At 40.1% G+C, this 20,089-nt stretch overlaps 1 protein-coding gene across 2 annotated transcripts; it reads right to left on the bottom strand.

Moving 5' to 3' along the window:
- Positions 1-6,962: 6,962 nt before the first annotated feature.
- GNG4 (G protein subunit gamma 4) lies at positions 6,963-18,907 on the bottom strand. 2 transcript variants are annotated; one of them, XM_065736414.1, is made up of 3 exons: positions 18,818-18,907; positions 13,310-13,415; positions 6,963-7,628 (listed from the first exon to the last, which is right to left on the bottom strand). In XM_065736414.1, exons 2-3 carry the CDS (start codon positions 13,403-13,405, stop codon positions 7,500-7,502), a joined length of 225 nt encoding a protein of 74 aa, XP_065592486.1. In that variant the 5' UTR covers positions 13,406-13,415; positions 18,818-18,907; the 3' UTR covers positions 6,963-7,499. The 2 variants fall into 2 exon arrangements, with proteins under 2 accessions (XP_065592486.1, XP_065592476.1); XM_065736404.1 differs by lacking the exon at positions 18,818-18,907 and adding an exon at positions 18,260-18,575.
- Between the last annotated feature and the right edge of the window lie 1,182 nt (positions 18,908-20,089).

Below are 20,089 nucleotides of genomic sequence, written 5' to 3'. Positions count from 1 at the left end.
CCAATTGAGGAATGGAGCTTCTTGAAACTATTTCACTCTGTTGCTGTTTGGAACAGAATGTTGCAGTGACGACAGTGTGTTTCACATAGAAATTGGAAAAGTTTGGTAAGTTTCGGCAAAAATAACAATTTTGGAAAAGCTGAGGAAATTAACTAAGAACACTAAGAAAAAAATATACTCGTTTTCTCAAAAATGGTCTGTTATTTTGCTTTTTTTTTCCTTTTTTTAAATTAGATTTTAGCATCTTGTATCCGCATGCAGCAATGCCTTTAAGCTTTGTTGATAAATGTCAGTGACAGCACTGTAACTTGCTCTTCTTTCCTGATGTTTTCTGTACAGAAGTTTTAACTATTTTAGCACATGGCTCTGATCTGTGGCAGGAGCCACAGTTTAGAATGACTTCTCCAAGATCCAGCAATGTCCTGCAGGATCTGCCTTTCACTGGCACTGCAATAACATGACACTGAAACAGTTCTCACTTCATATTTGGACAAAGATAATCCAAATTTCTCATCTCACTTTCCTTCATAGAACTCCACATTTCATTTCCTCTCACCAAAGGGTCACATCAGCATTCTGGTGACAAGTCACCATGCTTTATTGTAGAGGGGGGTAAATTAGAATATCCTTATAATCTTTAGGCAAGAAGACGTTGTTCAGTTTTATTTTTGTTAATCAGAATCGGCCTAACCTGCACAAGAATTTGTAACTGCCACACACAGTCATTTTGCAGAGCACCACAGTGATCCAGGTCTATCAATACAGCAATAATAATTTTCACTTCTTAGCTGTCTCTTTGACACGATCACAATGATCAAAAATATAGAAATAGACTCAAAACTGCCTGTATGGTAGCAGCAACATATTGATAGGCAAGGAACAAACAGGAATGTCTTGCAGAGATCTGGATTAGGCTGAAATAGCCAATAATCAGGCAACAGCTAGCCGTGGGGTTAGGTACTTGGTGTCTAGCTAACAAGCAGCTATTTTTAACAAGTGGTAGAAAGGATGCTGAGGATGTGGATGTAAGAGGTCAGGGGTTCCAGGAAGTCCTGCTGAGACCTGTGGCAGCAAGTATGCTTTTCAATCACTCATCTGGCAGAGAGTTAAGCTATTGGGGGCAGATTGGCTATGTGCTATTTATCATCATTTTGTTGTTAACAGTCAGTGGATAGACAATACGCAGGCTTATTTCTTAACAAAAATATTTTTACGTGTCTGGGAGCTCTTGTGTACTGAAAAAGCTAAGCACTCTGAGAAGGCAGGGACTGGTAATCTCACCTGTCTCGCTCAGCCTCTGCCTCAGCTTCGCACTGTACGGTGGGAGTAGTTCCACCCCCGTGTTCCTCCAGGGTACTGTGGAGATATTTGTGAAGCAATCAGACGTGAGCACCACAGCGAAGTCCATCAGGGAGTAGTTCTGCACTGAAAGCAGAATTTGTGAGTAAATCAGGCCTGGGGCTACACAATGAATAAAGACGCCAAAACAGTATTGAAAAACTGCTCATTAACGGAGCGCTGCCTGTACCATGCCTTGTGGGAATTCCTGCAATGTAAGTGTGTAATAGTAGTGCATACAAATTAGAGAGGCAAATAGAAGATGCATAAGCAAATTTGGCTCAGACATTTCTTAAATGACTGCTTAACTTAACTATTTCCACCATCTTTTAATATATTTTTGTGTTTAGGTACTGTTTTAATATCCATAAATGTGTTCAGTCTTGTTGCAAACATATTTTTCTTAAGCTGGTATAAGCAGACCTCTTGTTTCACAGCCTTCTGATTCTTGTCAAGGAGGTATTTTTATAGCTACTCTCTATAGCGTTTTTCCAGAATTTGAAGCAAACATATATGCAGGAATGTATACAGTCTGAGAGAGTAGGAAAGACCTCCAAGAGGATACTACCTATGATATTTCTTATATTCTCACCATTTCTATTTAGGTATTGTTTTCATAAGAATCTTAACATCTGAAGTTTTTACTTGATCTTTTGAGAGTACACATAACAGACAGATTTTTATGCCATGCCTCATGCATTTTCAGTAAAATGCTGTTCAGAACAGAGGAAGTGGTCTATGTTCTGTCCTGTCTGTATACTTACCCTGTGATATAAGGAAAATTATGTCCTAGATTACAATAACTGGAAAAAAATCCTCAGAAATAAAATTAAACAATAACAACCAACCAACCAAACATTGATAACAACAACAAAACTAACCTGGAAAGAAAAAAAAAAAAAAGCACAAAAAAACCATCAGCCAGGAACAGCAAAATAATGCATCTCTCAGCCACATGAAAGCTCTTGCACTTCTGCAGAGAGGAAGGAAAGCAGAATTCATTACCAGAGGCTCATTGTACCAGGACTCAGGGCAGTTTGCAATCACATCACTGGTGAAGGGAGAAAAGGGGAAATAGTGGCACAATTGGTTGCACATCAGTAATGAAGAGTAATGTTTCAAATTGGAAAATGCAATTCAAGATGGGAGCACACAGCAACTCCAACTGATACACCCTAAGGTTTAGTTATTTTTTGTTTGTTCTTTTCATTTTTTTCTTATGACTTATTTAGCCAAACTGTATATTTGACTTCCATTGTTTCCTAAACTGAGAAGTCTGGAACTGAACTGCATGGCTGAAGCACATCTCAGAAGTTACAGGTGATACCTTACCGAATGCAGACCACGAAAGCAGAAGTGCTTTCTGTCCGACACACAGTGATTTCAAGTACCCTTCGGAGGTCATTCTAGTTGAGGCCTGATATGTTTTCCTGTGTCAGCTGGCTGTTTATCGTTGCATCAGTAGGTGGCAGTCATAGACGATCCTGCACAATTTCTGCTTCACGAAAGACATTTAGGAAGGAAAAAAAGCCTATTTTAGGGTAAAGTTGCTCCTTTTGTGCTTTCGCAAATGTGAGTGTTGAAGATCTGCTTCATAACCCCATACATACATCTTCCTCTGACAGGCTGAAAAGTTCTTCCCATAACAGTTCTGGTATTTTTAGATGTACTTAATTTAATCATGCCATAATGCTGAATTAAATTAGATGCAAATACACAATGTATATACTTCAAAAACCATTCTCCCCAAAGACTAAATATGCAGATGCCTTTAACACTTCGTATAGCACTTTGATAATTTTGCTTGCTGTTTTTCTCACTTTATAGTACTATTTAAGGCAGTGTAATGACTTAAACTCATTATTATTACTTTCAATACAAGAAACCTCTACATCACCAGATTCATCCCTTCCCCCACATCTCCTCTAGTCTCTTTGAAGAGATTCTGATGAAACCCCACAAATGAGCCATGACCATAGCATTTTCTAGGACAATATGGATACAGATTTTTATCTTTGTGCAACAAAGAGATAGGAAAACTGATACATCAGGTCCTTCCAAAGTCTATTTTTTGTTACTCCTTTCACAAAAGAAATTCAACTAGATAAACAATTGCTGTATTAATGTTCCTAACTGTTCTTTCCTTCTGCTAGAGTTAATGGTGTTGTAAGTCGTTGCAATAAAACGTCATTGTCCCATTATTCCCTGACAGGATTTTTGTTACAATGCCCCTCAGAACCTGCTGGTAACAGCTCCTGCATTTACCTTTGTGTCACTGGCAGCAAAGTTTGTATTTATTTTAATCTCCAGTGTGACATAGAATGGCTTAAATTAAATTTACCTCCATTTGTTCATCTTCTTTCTCCTAAGTGCTCTCCTTAGAGCTGAGCTTAAAAATCCTACCTACTATCAGTAGCCCAGCAGCCCACTGCTAATTTATTGCATGCTGTAGGAAACAAAGAAGGGTAGCTTGATATACAATAGAGTAGGAAATAATTTCAATATTGAGATGATTACATTTTAAGTTCAATATAAAACAAAGAGATAAATCTAAGGAGGGCAAACCAGCCAGCCCCACAGATGATACTGATACATTATAATTTAATGTTAAACTACCATTGGGAAGTCTTACAGAGCACAGACACAGGGAAGAAAGTGTGAAGAGGCTTGCTAATAATGTCAAAATGTTCCTGAATCCATCTTCTGATCCAAGTTTCTCATTTCATGAGATGGCAGCTGCAACTCACACTATTAGCAGCGAACATGCATTATTCTCTGGGCCTGAAATACACAGTAACGAGACTACTGGCATATGAAATCAAACTCTGAGAGAGATGAGTGCAACACTAGAAAGATAACCAGCCTGGTCTTGTACTCACTGAAGTCAGTAGGAACCAAATCAATTTGATGGGAAGAAAAACTCATTGCTTCTGCCTTTAGAAAGCCATAGTGTTGGACAAAGCCATATTCTGGAGGGCTGTTTATTATTTTTTTTGAAATCATGTTGTACTTTGTGAAGTAATATGCATTTATTTTTAGAAAAATCTTCAAGAACAAATGTTTGAGCATGAATCTCAAATATCAATAGCAGATTATCTAAATCAAATGTCAATGCAGCAGAAAATACAAAAAACGACACTTTATGGCTTGGAGGTCTGGGGAAGTTCGAGGAAAAGAGGCTCTTTAAAACGTTGATTTTTTTAGACAAAGTTGGCATTTAAAAAAAAAAAGATGCCCTTTTCATCAGAGGGGACAATATTTTGATGGTGTTCGATTATAAGGACATATATTCCTATGTGATCCAAAGCAGTTAAAATAATTTCAAACTGCTCATCTTCCAGGTTTCTTCTTTATCGTTTCTCCTCCCAGCGGTTTGCCAGTAGTATATATTCATTCAAGAAACAAATAAGCAAGTAAGATCCAAGACACTAGGGAAGGCTGTCTGTCCTGTTCTCCAATTACACATATACACATACATTACACATATACAGTTTAACTGTTACCAGGTACATTATAGACATTTGCTATGCAGTTTACAGTACTCAGTGTGTTTCCTTCCTTAACATCAGAAGCATGCAGCCACCTTAATAGGTACTTTTTTCTTCTTACCCTGTGAACTGAGACCACAAACGTGGGAAGCCAGCTATCAAACTTACAAGAGATTCAGTATGTTCACTACCACTTCACTTTCTTCTCTTTTTGCAGAAAATCTTACATCCAAACCAATCAGCCACCTTTGCTGTGTAACACTGAATTTTTGCAGATACAGCTCTTAAAATGAGTGATGTTCAAAGCTGTTGCGAAACGTTCAGTCTTAAGACCTCAGATGTTAATTGGAAGAAGAAAGCAAGCTATTTGCACCACTATAACAAGCTGTGGCAATTTTGTTATGCCAGACGGGAGTGTTAATGATGAGCCACAAATGCAAGTTTTTACAAAGCCTCTGAGAATTAAGCAGTATGTCCTATATTCCTCTCCCTTGCTGTTCCAGTGAAAACCATACATGCGGAAGAACAAATGGAAATGTTGTCATGGTGATCAGAGCACTTACCGAATCATTTACCGTGTAGGAAGGATTCCCTAAAGAACCTTATTAAGCATTTTGTTGCTTCTTTTTAACAAATGTTTTCAGAAAGCCATTTTTATTTCACTGCTGATGAAACGGCGACTCGGTAAAGCCAAAGCCTGTTTCTCTACCCTCCAAAATAAAGCCCAGCATGACAAGCATCAAGAAATGTTCTTGTTACAAGTTAGGAATGGGAACCAAGACAGAACCTAAATAAAAAGACCTACTTGTGACGTCTGAATGTTTTTCAGAATTACTGTGAAACTGTGCTAACTAGACTACTGATGTCCTCAGCTGGCAAATTAATAAACAAACCTTTAAATCAAAGGCATCACAAAACTCTATTAGTTACAAGGAGTATGATTTTTTATGATACCACTACTATAATATGCTAAAATGTATTTTTTTGAGAATATTTTGTAAACAACCATGTGGGTTCAGTGTTTGTCCTGGTGAAGGAGCTAGCCTGCAGCAGAACCCCAGTCCAAACCCACACGTGTGCACTCTGGTAGATGAATGCAGGTGGCTGCATCACATTATTCAAGTTATTGGCAAAGACAGCTAAACCTGACCATCGAAGACATCCTGTATTTCTCCTGCACAAAACAGTACAACAGACCTTGACAGAAAATGCTAAAAATACACTGAGAGGCAAGAATTGCACTTTTGGGCTAAATGTAAGCTTCATTCAACAAAGTGCCAAATTTTTAGCATCTAAATTGAATGTGTAAGTATATCACGAGACTCTTAGTACCTCAGCTTGTCTTCGTCTTGCAGGTACTTACAGCACAGAAGGAATCCAAGCTTCCGTTCCATTGTGGACGGCGGTTTAAAGCCCTGACTTACTGACCAATGGGAACTTCCAACAAAACTGTCTTCTGCCCCACGTGTGGGGCTGACTTCACGTGCATTCTCACGGAGTGAAATTTCCACTGTATTGACACAACATGCATAGAAAACGTTGAAGTGAGGTACCTCTCTTAATATATCAGGGCAGAGAGCTTTCACTTTGTTTTGAAGTAAGAAAATTAAAGAGAGAAAAAAACCAAACAGTTGTTTCTATCATATGCCCCAATTGAGCTTACTTCAACATTCTTCCATACCTCATTCTTTATCTCTAGTTGCACTTTAGACAAAACCATGAGAAAAATACCTCCCAGAACCTCAACAAGTTACTTGCTGACAACTTTTCTTCAGTGTGTGAAGTCTGTGGCTTCAGAACACGCAAACATAGTGCCTGTTGATGGCACGGTGGTCTTGATGCATATTGCTCTCCGTACCCATAAATGGGAAAAGCATGTAGAGAACTGCTTAGAAACTGCAATCTCCCTTCCAGTACTGACCAGGACAGAACTTACACTCTTTCCTGAGCCCCTCAGGAGGACATGATATGTTACAGTTCTGTTAACTTTCTAAAATAGTTTAAGTCACCATCACTCAAAATAAGATGCGAGCAGCCGTGTTTCCTCAAAGTTTTATTGATGCAGCCCTATTACATCTTCATTTTACCTGTAGTTACAATGCTTTCTGATTGAAATTGTTTTTGTAGTCAAGTCTATTACAGTCTTAACAAAATCTATTTATAAATATCACTTACTGTATAGGGTCGACCATTCGAAACATTGTAAATCGCTGGCATTTTTTCCTTAATAGTGCTACTTGTAGAAAGGTCACACTACTCTTTTTAGATAAAAAATTGTAGAGGCAAATGATTTAAATTCACCTTCCAAAGAAAATAAGAACGTTAAAAATAGCTTCACAGTCGGTATGACTCATTTAGGTCTCAGAAAAATCCATGACTGGCAAAGATATCTACAACTCGATCCTGTACTCGATACTTTCATTACAAAACACAAAACTGTCATGAAAACTGAAATGAAGCTTGTGCACTGGTCAGAAAAACAAGGATTACCTTGATTTTTCTTTTAGGATTTTTATTTTTATTTTATTTACTTATTACCAGAAAATGCACTACCTCCTAAAAACACTGTCATTCTAGGTTAAATATTGATATCTGAGGAAAATATGCTAAATCCAAAAGCATGCATCACTGATAGCAAATTTTAACGTAAGATATTTTTAATGGAAAACTGACTCAAAGGATAGTGCAAAAGAGCTTCTTCTCCCTGAAGGGATTTTCGGATGCAGGCACTGGAATAATAAGGGGATCTTCTCCAATATGAGCATCACAATATGCCAATAACTCTGCTGCAGCCTTGGATACCTAATAGAAGAGAAAAAAGAGGCATTATAACACTTGCATGAGAACCAATTGGCAACGTGTAAATATGCTTCATGTAACATACAGTACTGGAAACTGTCTTAAAATAGTAACCTGCTTTACTCTTCCTTCTGCTATCAGACACCACAGCTCTGAATTTGCTCTTATTATGCCTAGCAAACCTTATATACACTTTAGCTAACACACTGACAGGGGATGGTATTGATTTATACGATTAATATTCAGCTTTTCATCTCCATCAGTAGCAAGGTCAGGAGAATATATGCATTGAAACTGCTGATTGTTTGTAAACAAAAGGGGTTCTCCATCACGCACGTGTCTTTGTAGACGCGTGCCTTCTGAGGCCTCTGCCTCACTTCTTATTCCCAGGCATTAAGATAGCAAAGTTGGAAAGTTTTCCACAGACTCTCTCTGTCCTTTCCTCATCTGGATGTCGAAAAAGAGATCTTGAGGCACGTGACCATGGAAATGGAATTAAAAAATGAAATAAATCAGGAGTAAAACTCAACACTAATTTGTCACAGCTCTCATTTAAGCAAAATGAGTTAAATCAGACCATTATCTTCTGATTAGTAAATTATTATAAGTACTGCTTCACTCATCACATTAAATTTGATCATTATCTCAATATTTCTAAGCTTCTAAAATAAACAATTTTAAGGTCTCCACATGGTACGATCTGGCTCATCCTAACTAGGAGGTCCTATAGGAACATAACAGTGCTTTGAAATCCAAGATATTTTGCAAGAAATGAAAGATGAAACAATTTCAGGTCTAGTTAAAATCTTCAAACTGTTGCAACTTTGTGATTTGAGAATACTGTGGTTCAATTGTTTTCTTTTTCCCCTCAAGAATTTAGGACATATATGAATTACTTTGTTCTGATCAGTTTGCAAGATATTTACAATTATCTGCATTTCTTTGCTTTGCTGAATTACTGTATTTTCAGTATTATGATGGAGTGAAGAGAAGGAGACACTTTACAAAGACTTTCCTCTGATCACTGTGACAGATTTTCTCCTCAGTCAAACACTGAAGTCAGCATCTTTGCACAACTATAGCAAAGAGGAAAAATAAATATGATTTCTGATCTTGTTATGACAGACATGTCATCTCTGTAGGCTTTAGCTTCCTCGTACTCTGCTGGCTTTGGCAAAAGTCCATCCTGTGGTAGGCTTTAGATGAGACCTACAAAGGCAATGGGTGTCAAGTCACGATTCACACAACATATAAATTAACTGCCAGAAGATATTAAGTGACTTTCTATCTTTAAAATATCCACTAAAACGTGCTTTTGGGAATGCTGAAACCCACAGATTTTCTATGGTTGGCAACCCAGTGTCCAGTACTTATAGCCTAGCTGAAGAAGCAGGTGTGTTCAGGTTATTTCGATTTAGTTTGCCATTGAATTAGTCTGCAAGACAAAAAAGTGGGCAGAGGTAGAACTACAATGGTCACAAGTCTGAGAATGCTACATTCACAATTTGAAATTTACACATGAGTTTTTAAAAAGCAGATTTTCCAAAGAGAAGTACAATGTAGACTGATTATGAAATTCATATTGAGCCCCAAAAGACCAATGGATAGCAAAGATGCTTTTCTATGCTAATGACTTTCGCTGACCTCCAGAAAATATAAATGAGCAGAAATGTCATTCACTGAAGATTAACAAGTTTCCAGTAACTGTAGGAGGAATGTACACCACAGCATCTTGGGGAAGTATTTTCAGGTAATGACAACCACCAGTAAATTCATTTCCACTTCTCTATCTTTCAAGCTCAGCTATATCTCTCAAATTAAGGCAGTTTTATGCTTTAGTCCTGAACTCTCTTTCATTCTAACAGAGCAAGTTAAACTCTGAGCCATAGGTGCCCACAGAAAGATTCAATAGCACGTACAGTTCTATATCGTAACAAAGTTTACTACCATAAAATCTAATGGAGATCTACTCTAGTTCTCAAGGTCCTGGTTAATGGATTTATTAGAAATGCTCAGCATACCCATCTTCAACTGTTAAGGTACTGAATAAGGGTAGTAGTAAATATTTTATTCACGAAGCCAACAATCCTTTTAAGCAGGCTGATCACAGAAGACCAGCTTTCCTGTAATTGTCATGCTTGTTCCACATATGGATAAGCCGCATCAGCCCAAGTATGTTGCTTTGTTTTTTGAAGGTATAAATCCAGTTATATAATTTTCTAATTGTTTCTCTGCATATTACTGTGCTTAGTCATCACACAGCAATGAGAAGGGTGTTTATTAGCAATAACACTTTTTTTTTTATCCAAAACTCTACTCTGCAGGTAAGAATACAAAACATCATGAAGCAGATAAACTTTCTTCAACATCACTCATTAAAAAAATTCGCTTTCAAACCATAGTACAAGGTACAATTTACTGGAAAACCTGCAAGAAGGTACTGAGGAACATTATCTCATTTCTGTACATTATCACAAACTCAGCCTCCCAGCCTGTACTAGACTGTGCATTTTCATCCTCTAAGCAGGGAAAGGTGTGAAGAGTAGAAATCCTCCCCTTGGGATTACACTGGTTATGAAACTGAATTATATACAGTTCTTCACTGAAGAACTGGAATAGCTCACGCTCGGGCAGTGGAAAAATGACCACTTAGTACGGAGAGTTAAATTAGATGATCACACTACAGCAGCAGTGAACACACTGCCAACATTGCTCACAGCCACAGGAACCGAATTCAGAACGGTGGCCAAAAAAATCAAGCAAAATGTAATTTTGCCTCCAGTACATTTCCTGCTTAGTACGATTATTCAGAACAACAGTGGCAGAAGACCTCTGCATTACATATTATATTAAATCTACAGCATAGATAGATAGCTTTTTTTAGCATGTGTCAGCATGCAAAGGTAGCCTATTGGTCAATACTATGGTTTGTTACTGCACAAAATAATATGCTACTCACCCTATTTCTGTCACAGAGGAAGTTAAATGAAAGCCAGTCTACCACAGCTTCTACTCACCTTTAGGGGAATACTGCCAGGCAGTTTCTGGTCAGCTTTTAGCAAGACTTAAAGTAAAAGCATCTAATCTGAATATTCAAACAAAACTAACACACATTTATCATTTCAGCTCACCTACACAATACAGCTTGCTCTGCAGATGCAAAATAATTTATACATGCTGCAGAAGTGGCTAAAAAAAATTAGACTCCAGTTCATTTTTAAAAATATTTTAAAATGTATAGGTAGAGGGGATGGAATATATCAGTATCACATCAATCTCACATTTTACACAACTGTATTTATTCTGTGTAATGATAAATATATCTGGTTGTCAAATTACCAAAGGCAAAAGCAAAACAGAAGAAGACAAAAACAGTCAACTTTGATGCTTCTGATGCTTTGAAGAATTAGTCTTGGGAGGATTGTGGAATTTTACCATTGCATTTTAGAATAACAGAGGTGATAAAAACAGCCAAAGCTAGAACATAATCCTGTTACTGCACTAATAATTACAAGCTTCAATGACAGGGCAAAATGCTGCAATTACTATGTCATCTGTCTTGTCACGGATTGTGACTAATTACCATCTTTGCTTAGACACCCACTCTGCTTATCCTTTACATCTAAAACAAAGAGATTCACACACATATATTGCCAATCCCACCGCATTTATCTCCCAACACTATTCAGAACCTGTTAGGAATATTTTCTACCTTCTTGAAGAAAAAAAGACAACGTAGTAATAGCTGATACACTATGATGCTTGATATCAGACCACTCCTCCTTGCTTTTCTGCTTGAGAAGGGAAGATTAAATAGCGCTTTATTCTTGGGACAACTGTGATAAAGCACCAATATTATCTTTGCTTCCTCAACTTTACAGCTTTGGGAGATGCGTTATTCTACAAATCATGAGGCCATTGTTCATCCGATTTCATTTCACGTTCTCTAGCTTTGAATCTGCACCTCCTGCTTTCTGTTTACTTTGTTCTAATCCCAGCCACTACTTCTGCAGAGAAGTAAGACAGGTTTGATCTTTGGGGAACCTTAAGGTTTACAAAAACCCACCACAGTAATACGCCTTCCAGCTACCAATCCATATCCCAGTAACTTCATCCTCCTTTTTAAAGCTGTTTTGTTTCTTTCACATTTCAACACTGAGTCACTTTTGTGGAACCTCAAAATGCTGCATTGCTTTGCTGCTCTGAATGGTTACAGGACTTGATTTTAAAGTCAGTAAAAAAAAAGTCTGGAATACAGCAGGGAATGGGTAACTCTAAATGTATTTTAACTACAAAACTTTTATTGAGCAGACCTAATTGTTGCAACTGCTTTCCACAGAAAACAAGGTGCCTCTGTGGTAGAAAAATGAGCTGGAACATTTGATTTCCCTGGTCAATAAGGTGGGCACTTTGAAAAGTTTCTTTTTAATGTTAACAATGTGGTCTTGTCTACTATGGGAATAGCTACTTCGCTGATAACTTGCAAAAGAGAATCTAATTAAGTTATTTTGAAAGGACTGGTCTTTTGTTAAATGCCTAGCTACTTTAAGTAGTTGTAAGAAACCAGGAAAAACAACATTTCTCTAACTTTACAGCTATGATCTGAAAACTCAGATCTCCTATTGAAACCATTTGAAGTCTCCTGACTTGCCAAGTACACACTGAATCATTTCAAAAATTAAAAGGAAAACAGATACTGAAATAAGAAAACCAACCTCTTTTCATAATCCCTCATCTACTTATTCAAAGACATTCCAGAAATCAAGAAATCAAAATTCTGTGGATCGTATTTAGTTTGTATTAGCATAATATAAACATTAGTTATATACTAGCTATACATTATGTTATATTTCAGAATACTGAAACGTATTAACTTCTCTTTGGTGCCTTTTTTTTGGTCCCAAGCTGAGAGGTAAAATAATTGCACTTGTAAGCCAGATGATTGTTAGGTCTTGCTAATGCCTTCGTTCTTTTTAATTAAACTAGCTGCAAAAAATAACCTATGTAATTCTTACATACATAATTAAGAATGTCATTATACATCTAACAAATGAAGCTATCTGCATAGCCAAGCTAATGGTTTCATACTTGAAAGTTATAATTTGATTATATAAAAGCAGGTTTAAAATAATTGAACAAGGATCAACAATTCAAATTACTACAAACTAGCCCACATTTTTCCAGCCCTTCCCTCTTCCACTCATTAACTTTCCTCCTCGTCAGTTCTGTTGTTCGCACAGCTGCAACGTGACCTGAACAAGGGCCTAATTCAACTGCAATCCAACCTGCATGGTTATGCTGAAAAGGCAGGCCCATACTGAAGGAAACAGATGTACAATCACAGAGATGAGTATTTCTATTCTGTAATGATTCTGTCAAGTTATCATACAAGACAAAAACTATAGCCACACAAATTCAGTTGTCTCTGACCACACTAACAACTGAAACAACTGAAATTTATATTTTCATATAAGCAAGACAGTTTGTGTCAATTGTATTCATATTTCAGGGCCATAAATAATGTCTTTCTAATTAGCGAGTTTATTATCTGATACTGTCTTATTCCTCAGCAGAGAATTGAGATTTCAGGTGATCAAGTCTTTTTGGAATACTATAGGGAGGCTATACCACAAATGAATTCAAATGAAACAAATGCAAAATATCAACAGTAAGCCTAAGTTTACCTTCATCCTATCCATGTACGCTTCCATTTTTAATTGCTCCACAGCTTTCCTGGCTTGGGATATATTGGTTGTACTGTTTGACGTTAGCTCCTTCATTTTGTTTGCCCTGGAGGAGGCAAAGTTGAGACAACTTAGAAGCATAGCTAGCAAATACACCAATTAGCCAGAAGACAGTTATCAAAATCTAACCAACAGCACCCCACCATACTGACACTGCCAGGCTGTAGGTTATAAATACACGTCAGACATCATTTATACCTGTCCTCTTGTTCAGCAGTACCTGATTGCATCACGTATTTGCATCTTCAACTGCAAGCATCCAGTTTCAATTCTGCAAACAATGTATCAATGCAGATTGCGCTGCCAGTATTTCAGTGCAAAAACTGTTACCCTGGTTCAGAGTGCCAGCACAGAACAGCTGTTCAAAAACTGACTTTTCAGTCATTGTGTAGGTTGGCTCCGTACCTAATTATACCTACTGACATGAGAACAAGATCAGAAACATGCACAATAATAATGAATGCCACACTGATCTTGCTCAACATCGGAAACAGAGGTATTCTAAGGTAGAAAAAGGGTCGATATTCTGACTACGGAATCATGTAACTTAGAAATGAAATAACTGAGTTCCATTTTCTTTCTTGCAGAAAACTTACATCATAGAGCATACTGTACTGTACATAACCTGGTGAACTCCAGGATAAGCAAAGAAATTGTGCAGAGTGACTGTGGTACTCCCTTGCTTTTTAGTGTTTCCTTTGGAGATGAATAGATTGAGACAACATCCCAAGTTGGGCTCACACAGGAATTTAACAGTCCAGAGTTACTCCTTAAGAAATACTTCAGCATCAAGGCTAATTATCACGCACAGGGCTGGCAAGTCTTTTTTTTTTTCACATCACCTACAGCTCTCATTCTACCACCAGTGCTGAATTACTGCAAAACTCTAGCACACAAACACATCCTGCTTCACCACCTCACAGTTTCTGATAGATGCTTTCACGCAGCTCTTTGCTTCAATTACAGAGCACTTCCTCTCAGAGCCACTGTAATTTTATTAAATGAACTAGTTATTCAAAAGAGTATGGGTGGGATTGACCTTGAATGTACTCAGAGTTTTAAAAAGAACTCACCAAAAGCAAAGAGATATTTGTATAATTGTCAGCTGATACCTTTTGATTGTCAGCCTGATCATTACCTATCTGGGAAATTACTACCATGTGTCTCAACCGAAATGAGTAGGACACACATGGGATTAATATTGGCAAGCATACACATCTGCTTTAATGAATGGACATGAACCCTAGCTCTGTACCTCTTCTCATCTTCAGTCTCCCACTTCTGTTTCACAACAAGTTGCCATTTACTCAAGGCTCTTCTAATACTCTCTTACCGCTTCTCTTAGGGAGCTGCTGCCAACTGTGCTCAAGAAAGCATTCATGTACATGGCTGTAAACTGCAGCCCAGGGGGCAAGGCAGATGGTCCATGCCTGGTTCAAGGAACCAATATAGAATGGAGTGATACCCATAGGGATTTCAATTAAGTATTTGGTAGCTGTGCGTACCACTTTTAACAACTGTTAGTGGATTAATCTGAAGGATTAGGGAATCACAAAGTTAAGAACTACTGAGAAATCTTTGGGAATAGGGAGGCCATGGCTGGGGGCTGAGTGACAAAGACAGTGGAGGAGGAAGATGTCCCTGTGCCAAAGACCCAGCAGCTAATAGCTATCTTTAATTAAGTTGGTTTTTTTCTGCCCTTAGGTGAACTCAAGCAGCAGCATTTCAGAAGTCATCTTGGTCCACGAATACTTAGACAAAAGAATGTAATTATTGCCTGATCAACACACAAGCTCCAACTGCAATATCTGGTCAAAGAGACACCTAATTAAGGTAGGTCAGTGTGAGTGGTTTTCTTGAATTACTCCTTCCTAAGGGCATGAGAGCAAGTCAACTCATTACCATGCATTCCTCAGAGTTGTTGCTAGATCAAGTAAGATGAATAAGCATCCTGGAACCTTAGACTTCCAACCCACATTCCCTAGGGAGTCTGCACTGTACTTGTATAAACTTGGGTAGAAGGAATGCTACCGTAAACTATAATGTGTGCCAAAACGAAATAGGCCAATACAAAAAACACCTTCTGTATGTGCATATGCTATGTAAATGGCACACAGGTTCCTCCCTGAAATGCACCCTGACTAACTGAAACTGTGTTACAACAGTTAGATTGTAAACCTTTATTTACAATCAGCTAACTCATACTCCTCACAAAGCACAGGATTAAATGCATGTAGAAGAACTGGCTTTGCATAAAATGACAACAACAAAAGAAACCCCACAACCAATCCACGAGCCAGCCTTCAAACAACGCTCAGGTATGTTCTGACTTGCAGTGGACTTGCAGAAAGGCTTTGAGGCAGCCAGAAGAGCACAAGGTTCTGAATTAAAGCTCACCTCTGGGCTTCCTCTTTGACCCAACCTCCTCGCTTCTCAGTTTTGACCCGTTTATGAAGACAAGAACAAACACATTTATCTTTATTTACAAAATGATACTCCCACAAACGTGAATGTTATCATCCTCATGGCTAGGCTAATGACCACAGAGACGAAAAAATCAAAGCTAAGTACAGAGGCATGTCTCCAGTTGCTGCAGCACAGAGTTGAGAGGCAAACAAGAAATCTGATTTTGAATAACGCATTTCGGTTAAACTGAATTAAGCAACTGAAACTCCATGAACAGTACAGAGAGTTCCAGATCTTGTCTTTTCTGGTAAATTCAATCAAAATCTGAAAGTTGCACGCACTAGAACCAGGATATGTGGAATGCTACCGCTTGCATCAGAGCTGGAGAGAATGGTGTCAACAGCAATTCCACCTGTTTTTTAAGTACCTAGTGAATAAGGGATTCAGACACTATCATAATGGCACTGAAGTGCTTTAAAAAATCCAAGCCCCGTTTCCTCAAATGACACAGCAACTATATTCTGATCCATCCTTAACTATATTCTGATATAACAAATGGGGAAAAAATGAAAAGAAAATAAGTACTACTCTGGTCAGTTATTTCATTGTATCAGAAAACAATCAGAGTAGAAAGGATCATAAATAAACTACAAAAAGGAAAAAAATCCAGCCACAGGTATCTCGGTCACTGTAGAAAATTTCCATTTATCCCTAGTAAGAGGTTTGCTTGTACCCTGAGGCACAAACATGTACCATGTTCCAAATCCTGCTTCTATCCTGACCTTTACACATGCTTAAATATTTAACCAATGCATTTCTGGAAGTGCTTAGCATCCATTTAAGTGTCTAATCTGTTTTTCCATATAGACAGTTTTGGTTCTACAACTTATAAGGCAGGTTTCTCCAGTTTCACGTTTCACTTCACGAGCTAAATATACTTCTGGCTTCCTTCATTATGCACAAATACAGCACTAGCATATCAGCTGTAGCACCATCATATACTCAGTGATGTTGGCTATGAGAGTAGATCCCATCCTCAAACCAAACCGTGAAGTCTTAGCAGATAAGGCTTTGGCTAAGAGTCCTTAGGTCCTGTGATATCCTCTAATAACCTTACACTCAATATTCTTTAATGAAACAACACTGTTGCTCAGAAATAAACCTCTGGAGGGAAAAGAAATTTTAATAACCAGACAGTCTGCTTCATATCCCTTCTCTGAATGCTTATTTCCTGGGGTCAGATGAGAACTCCTCCAGCCGTGATCCCACAGGATCTCTGTCTCAGTGTTCAGCTGCAGCCCGCAGCCTGATGGACAGCTATGAGCACTCTGTGTGGCACTCCCTGCAGACACCCAGGTGTTCTCCAGGCCTGCACGCTCCTGGGATGGCACACCAACATTTGTATCCTATGTGGTGGCAGGATGCCCACAAGGAATAACTTCTCCCCTCCTTATCAGTTGCCTACAAAGCCTCAAACCAGAAAGCACTCAGCCGTGCTCACCATGTTCATTTGTGCTTGTTTTTCCAGCAGTCCCCTATTAAATTAGATCAATACATAGGTACACAGGCCCTGACAGTCACCGTAGTTACAGTAACCACGTTAGTGAACAGACTATGTGCAGTCTGCACCTTACTGGTGCATGCCAGTAGTCCTGGGTCATACAGGAGCTCATCTATCCAGAATATGGTTCGCAGTGTGCCGAGTTCATCCATCCACCCTCGACGGCTCCTTAAGGGGAATGTGGATGGCATTAAAAACAACAGGGCAGCAGCTACGTGGCCTTTTCCAGCCGAGCAGTTACTGCGGGCTGACACTGTGCTGGTCAGCCATATTCTATCGCTCCTCAAGCTGTGCAGTGACATCCTCCCATCCTGCTCAGCTGAGGGCTTTTTTCTTGTTAGAATATTTTTACCCCACATAATCTTCATCCTTTTTTATTTTTTTCTGGATGCAGTTAACTGATCTGTACCAAAGATTTTACTCCCCAGGACTCACAAAAATGCTTGCGAAGAACAACTTTTCTGCATTTGTTTATAGTATAGATTAGACTGTAGCCTATAGCACTTCAAAGGCCAAATTTGTCCCACTAACCCAAGAAGTTACATCAATATTTGCAGGTAAAGGTTGACCTTGAGCAGGTAAGAGGTGCAACGTACGTTTACCAAACCCTCTAAGCACCTACTAAAGAAAAAGCAGAAGAATCTGAAGTACTTCACAACACAGAAGCAATATCCATTCTCAACAGCTTTCTACAATGGGATGAAAGCTTGCGTATCTTCTTACACCTCCAAGTACATCCGTAAAGTATACTGTAGGACTAAAACTATAAAAAAACAGATCAAACTGTTGCATTCTATTTCCAAATACCCTAAATTTCTCAATGTTCTGGCCCACTCCAGACCTTCCAGGACTGCTGTCTCTGCAGATCGCCTTCCCCACGAGCCCTGCTGTACAACATGATGTTAACGGAGGCACAGACGTACCTGGGGACGGTCCCTGAGCCAGCTGCGATGGCAAACCAAATTCGAACCGGCAGAAAGAGCCCATATGTGTTTACCCACGTGCAAACGCGCCGGCAATACAAACAGAACATTTACAGCCTCGCAGCTGTTCCGTGCCAAACCGACAGACACGGGGGAGCTTCAGGGGAAGTCCACCTCCTCCAAAGAAGCTCTGTAGCACCAGAGAAACGATTACCGGGAAGGCTGCTCGTAGCAAGAAAGACAGAATATAACTCCCATAGTGACTTCACCGGCCTCTGCGTGAACCGCGCCCGCTCAGCCCCACCGCCGGCAAGGGGCAGAAGCCGCTTCCCCGCGCCCGGCCCCGCCCCGGCCCCAGCGGCGCTGCCCGGCCCGTACCTCCCGAGGCGGCTCCCGAGGCGGCTCCCGCGCCCGAGCGAGAGCGGCGCTGTGCGGTTGCCGCTCTTCCCGCGCGCCCGTCCGCCACCGCGGAGCCGTTAGGCCGCGAGCAGCGGCGCGCGCCGCCGGTACCCCGCACAGAGCGGCGAGGCGGGCGCTCCGCAGCCGCCCTGCCCTCACCTCCTCCCCGCAGGCGGCCGGCCGCTGGGACGCTTCCAACGAAGGGCAGGGAGCGAGCGTCTGCGTGCTGCTAGAGCGCGGAGCCGGAGGAGCCCCTGTGGCACAGCAGCTCGCGCCGAGCAGCGGGAGGAAGAAAGGAAAGATTCCGCTGTGGAAAAAAACAACCAACAAACAAACCCGTGCTGGGACCTCCGCGAGTTGTGCTGCCACGGCTCATGGGGCACGGCGAAATGAGTCAGCGCTGTAGTGGGAAAAGTGGATACAAATCAAACGTGAGAATCGACCGTAAGGCTCAGCGGCAGCGAGCGCCGTCAGCTAAACATTTAGCCGGCCCTAAATACACGCGTGCTGACTGGAGAGCCGTTATAGCACGCTCCCAGTGACGGACCCCGCCGCCTCGCCTTCCCCCTCACCCAGCGAGAGCGTTCCCAGGTCACTTCTGTTTTCCGTACAAAGGAGAGCAGTGAAAAGCGAGCCTGGCTCTCTGCTAGGTGGCACAGCAGAGTGCAAAGAGTGCAGTCAGAGCACGAACCCACAGTTCTCCATCCTCTTTCAATAGTGAACCACCCGAGTTGTGAAATACACAGCACAGCCCACTGCACATGTAAAACCAGTGGCTTTCTAACCCCACCCAAAGCTACACAGCAAGCAGCTGCCAGATCTCGTCAGCGCAGAAAGGCATTTGTCTTCAGGTTTAACTCACTGCAGTGTCTAAGAAAGTGCTCTTAGCACATCTAGAAGCTCAACAAGCGCACAGTGGATTTTTCAAGACTTTTTTTAAGGCAAGCAGCAGCTTTAATAGTCCTGCATTATTGTGGTAGAGGAACAGGACATTGCAACTTTTTCTATATGTGAGGAAAAAAAAAAAAGCTTGAAGAAAACTAATCCTTTCAGGACTCTGTTAAGAGCTTCTAAGCAAATTTACCTTACATTATCAGGGCGTTTCTTGGCAGCGGAGACATCCTGTTGTCTGTAGTGTTACAGGCTGACCCTACAGTTGCCATACAAAGTTAAACTAAATTTGCAAGTCAAAACCAACTGGTTTCTTACCTCCCCACACCACTCTCTGTAAAGTTTGATGGACTCTTGCTCAGTATTCATGGACAGACTTTACACTGGGTCTTTCTCCAATCACAGTTGCGGAATTGTAGAGGCTGAAAGGGACCAAATCCCCTGCCAAAGCAGCTCCCTAGCCCAGGTTGCACAGGTAGGAATACAGGTGGGTTTTGAATGTCTCCAGAGAAGGAGACTCCACCACCTCTCTGTGCAGCT

The sequence above is a fragment of the Cyrtonyx montezumae genome, unplaced genomic scaffold, assembly GCF_038088225.1.
Source record: "Cyrtonyx montezumae isolate F1298 unplaced genomic scaffold, pur_monq_1.0 scaffold_0, whole genome shotgun sequence".
Classification (NCBI taxonomy): domain Eukaryota; kingdom Metazoa; phylum Chordata; class Aves; order Galliformes; family Odontophoridae; genus Cyrtonyx; species Cyrtonyx montezumae.
This window is presented reverse-complemented; position numbering and strand designations above follow the sequence as displayed.

Excerpts from the sequence above, each read along its gene's own strand:
- GNG4 (XM_065736404.1), bottom strand. The coding sequence starts at position 18,369 with ATGTTCTGTTTGTATTGCCGGCGCGTTTGCACGTGGGTAAACACATAT. Across the intron at positions 13,416-18,259 it reads GGCTCAGGGACCGTCCCCAG|GGCAAACAAAATGAAGGAGC; the intron begins GTACGTCTGTGC and ends TGCCTCCTCCAG. Across the intron at positions 7,629-13,309 it reads CGTACATGGATAGGATGAAG|GTATCCAAGGCTGCAGCAGA; the intron begins GTAAACTTAGGC and ends CTCTTCTATTAG.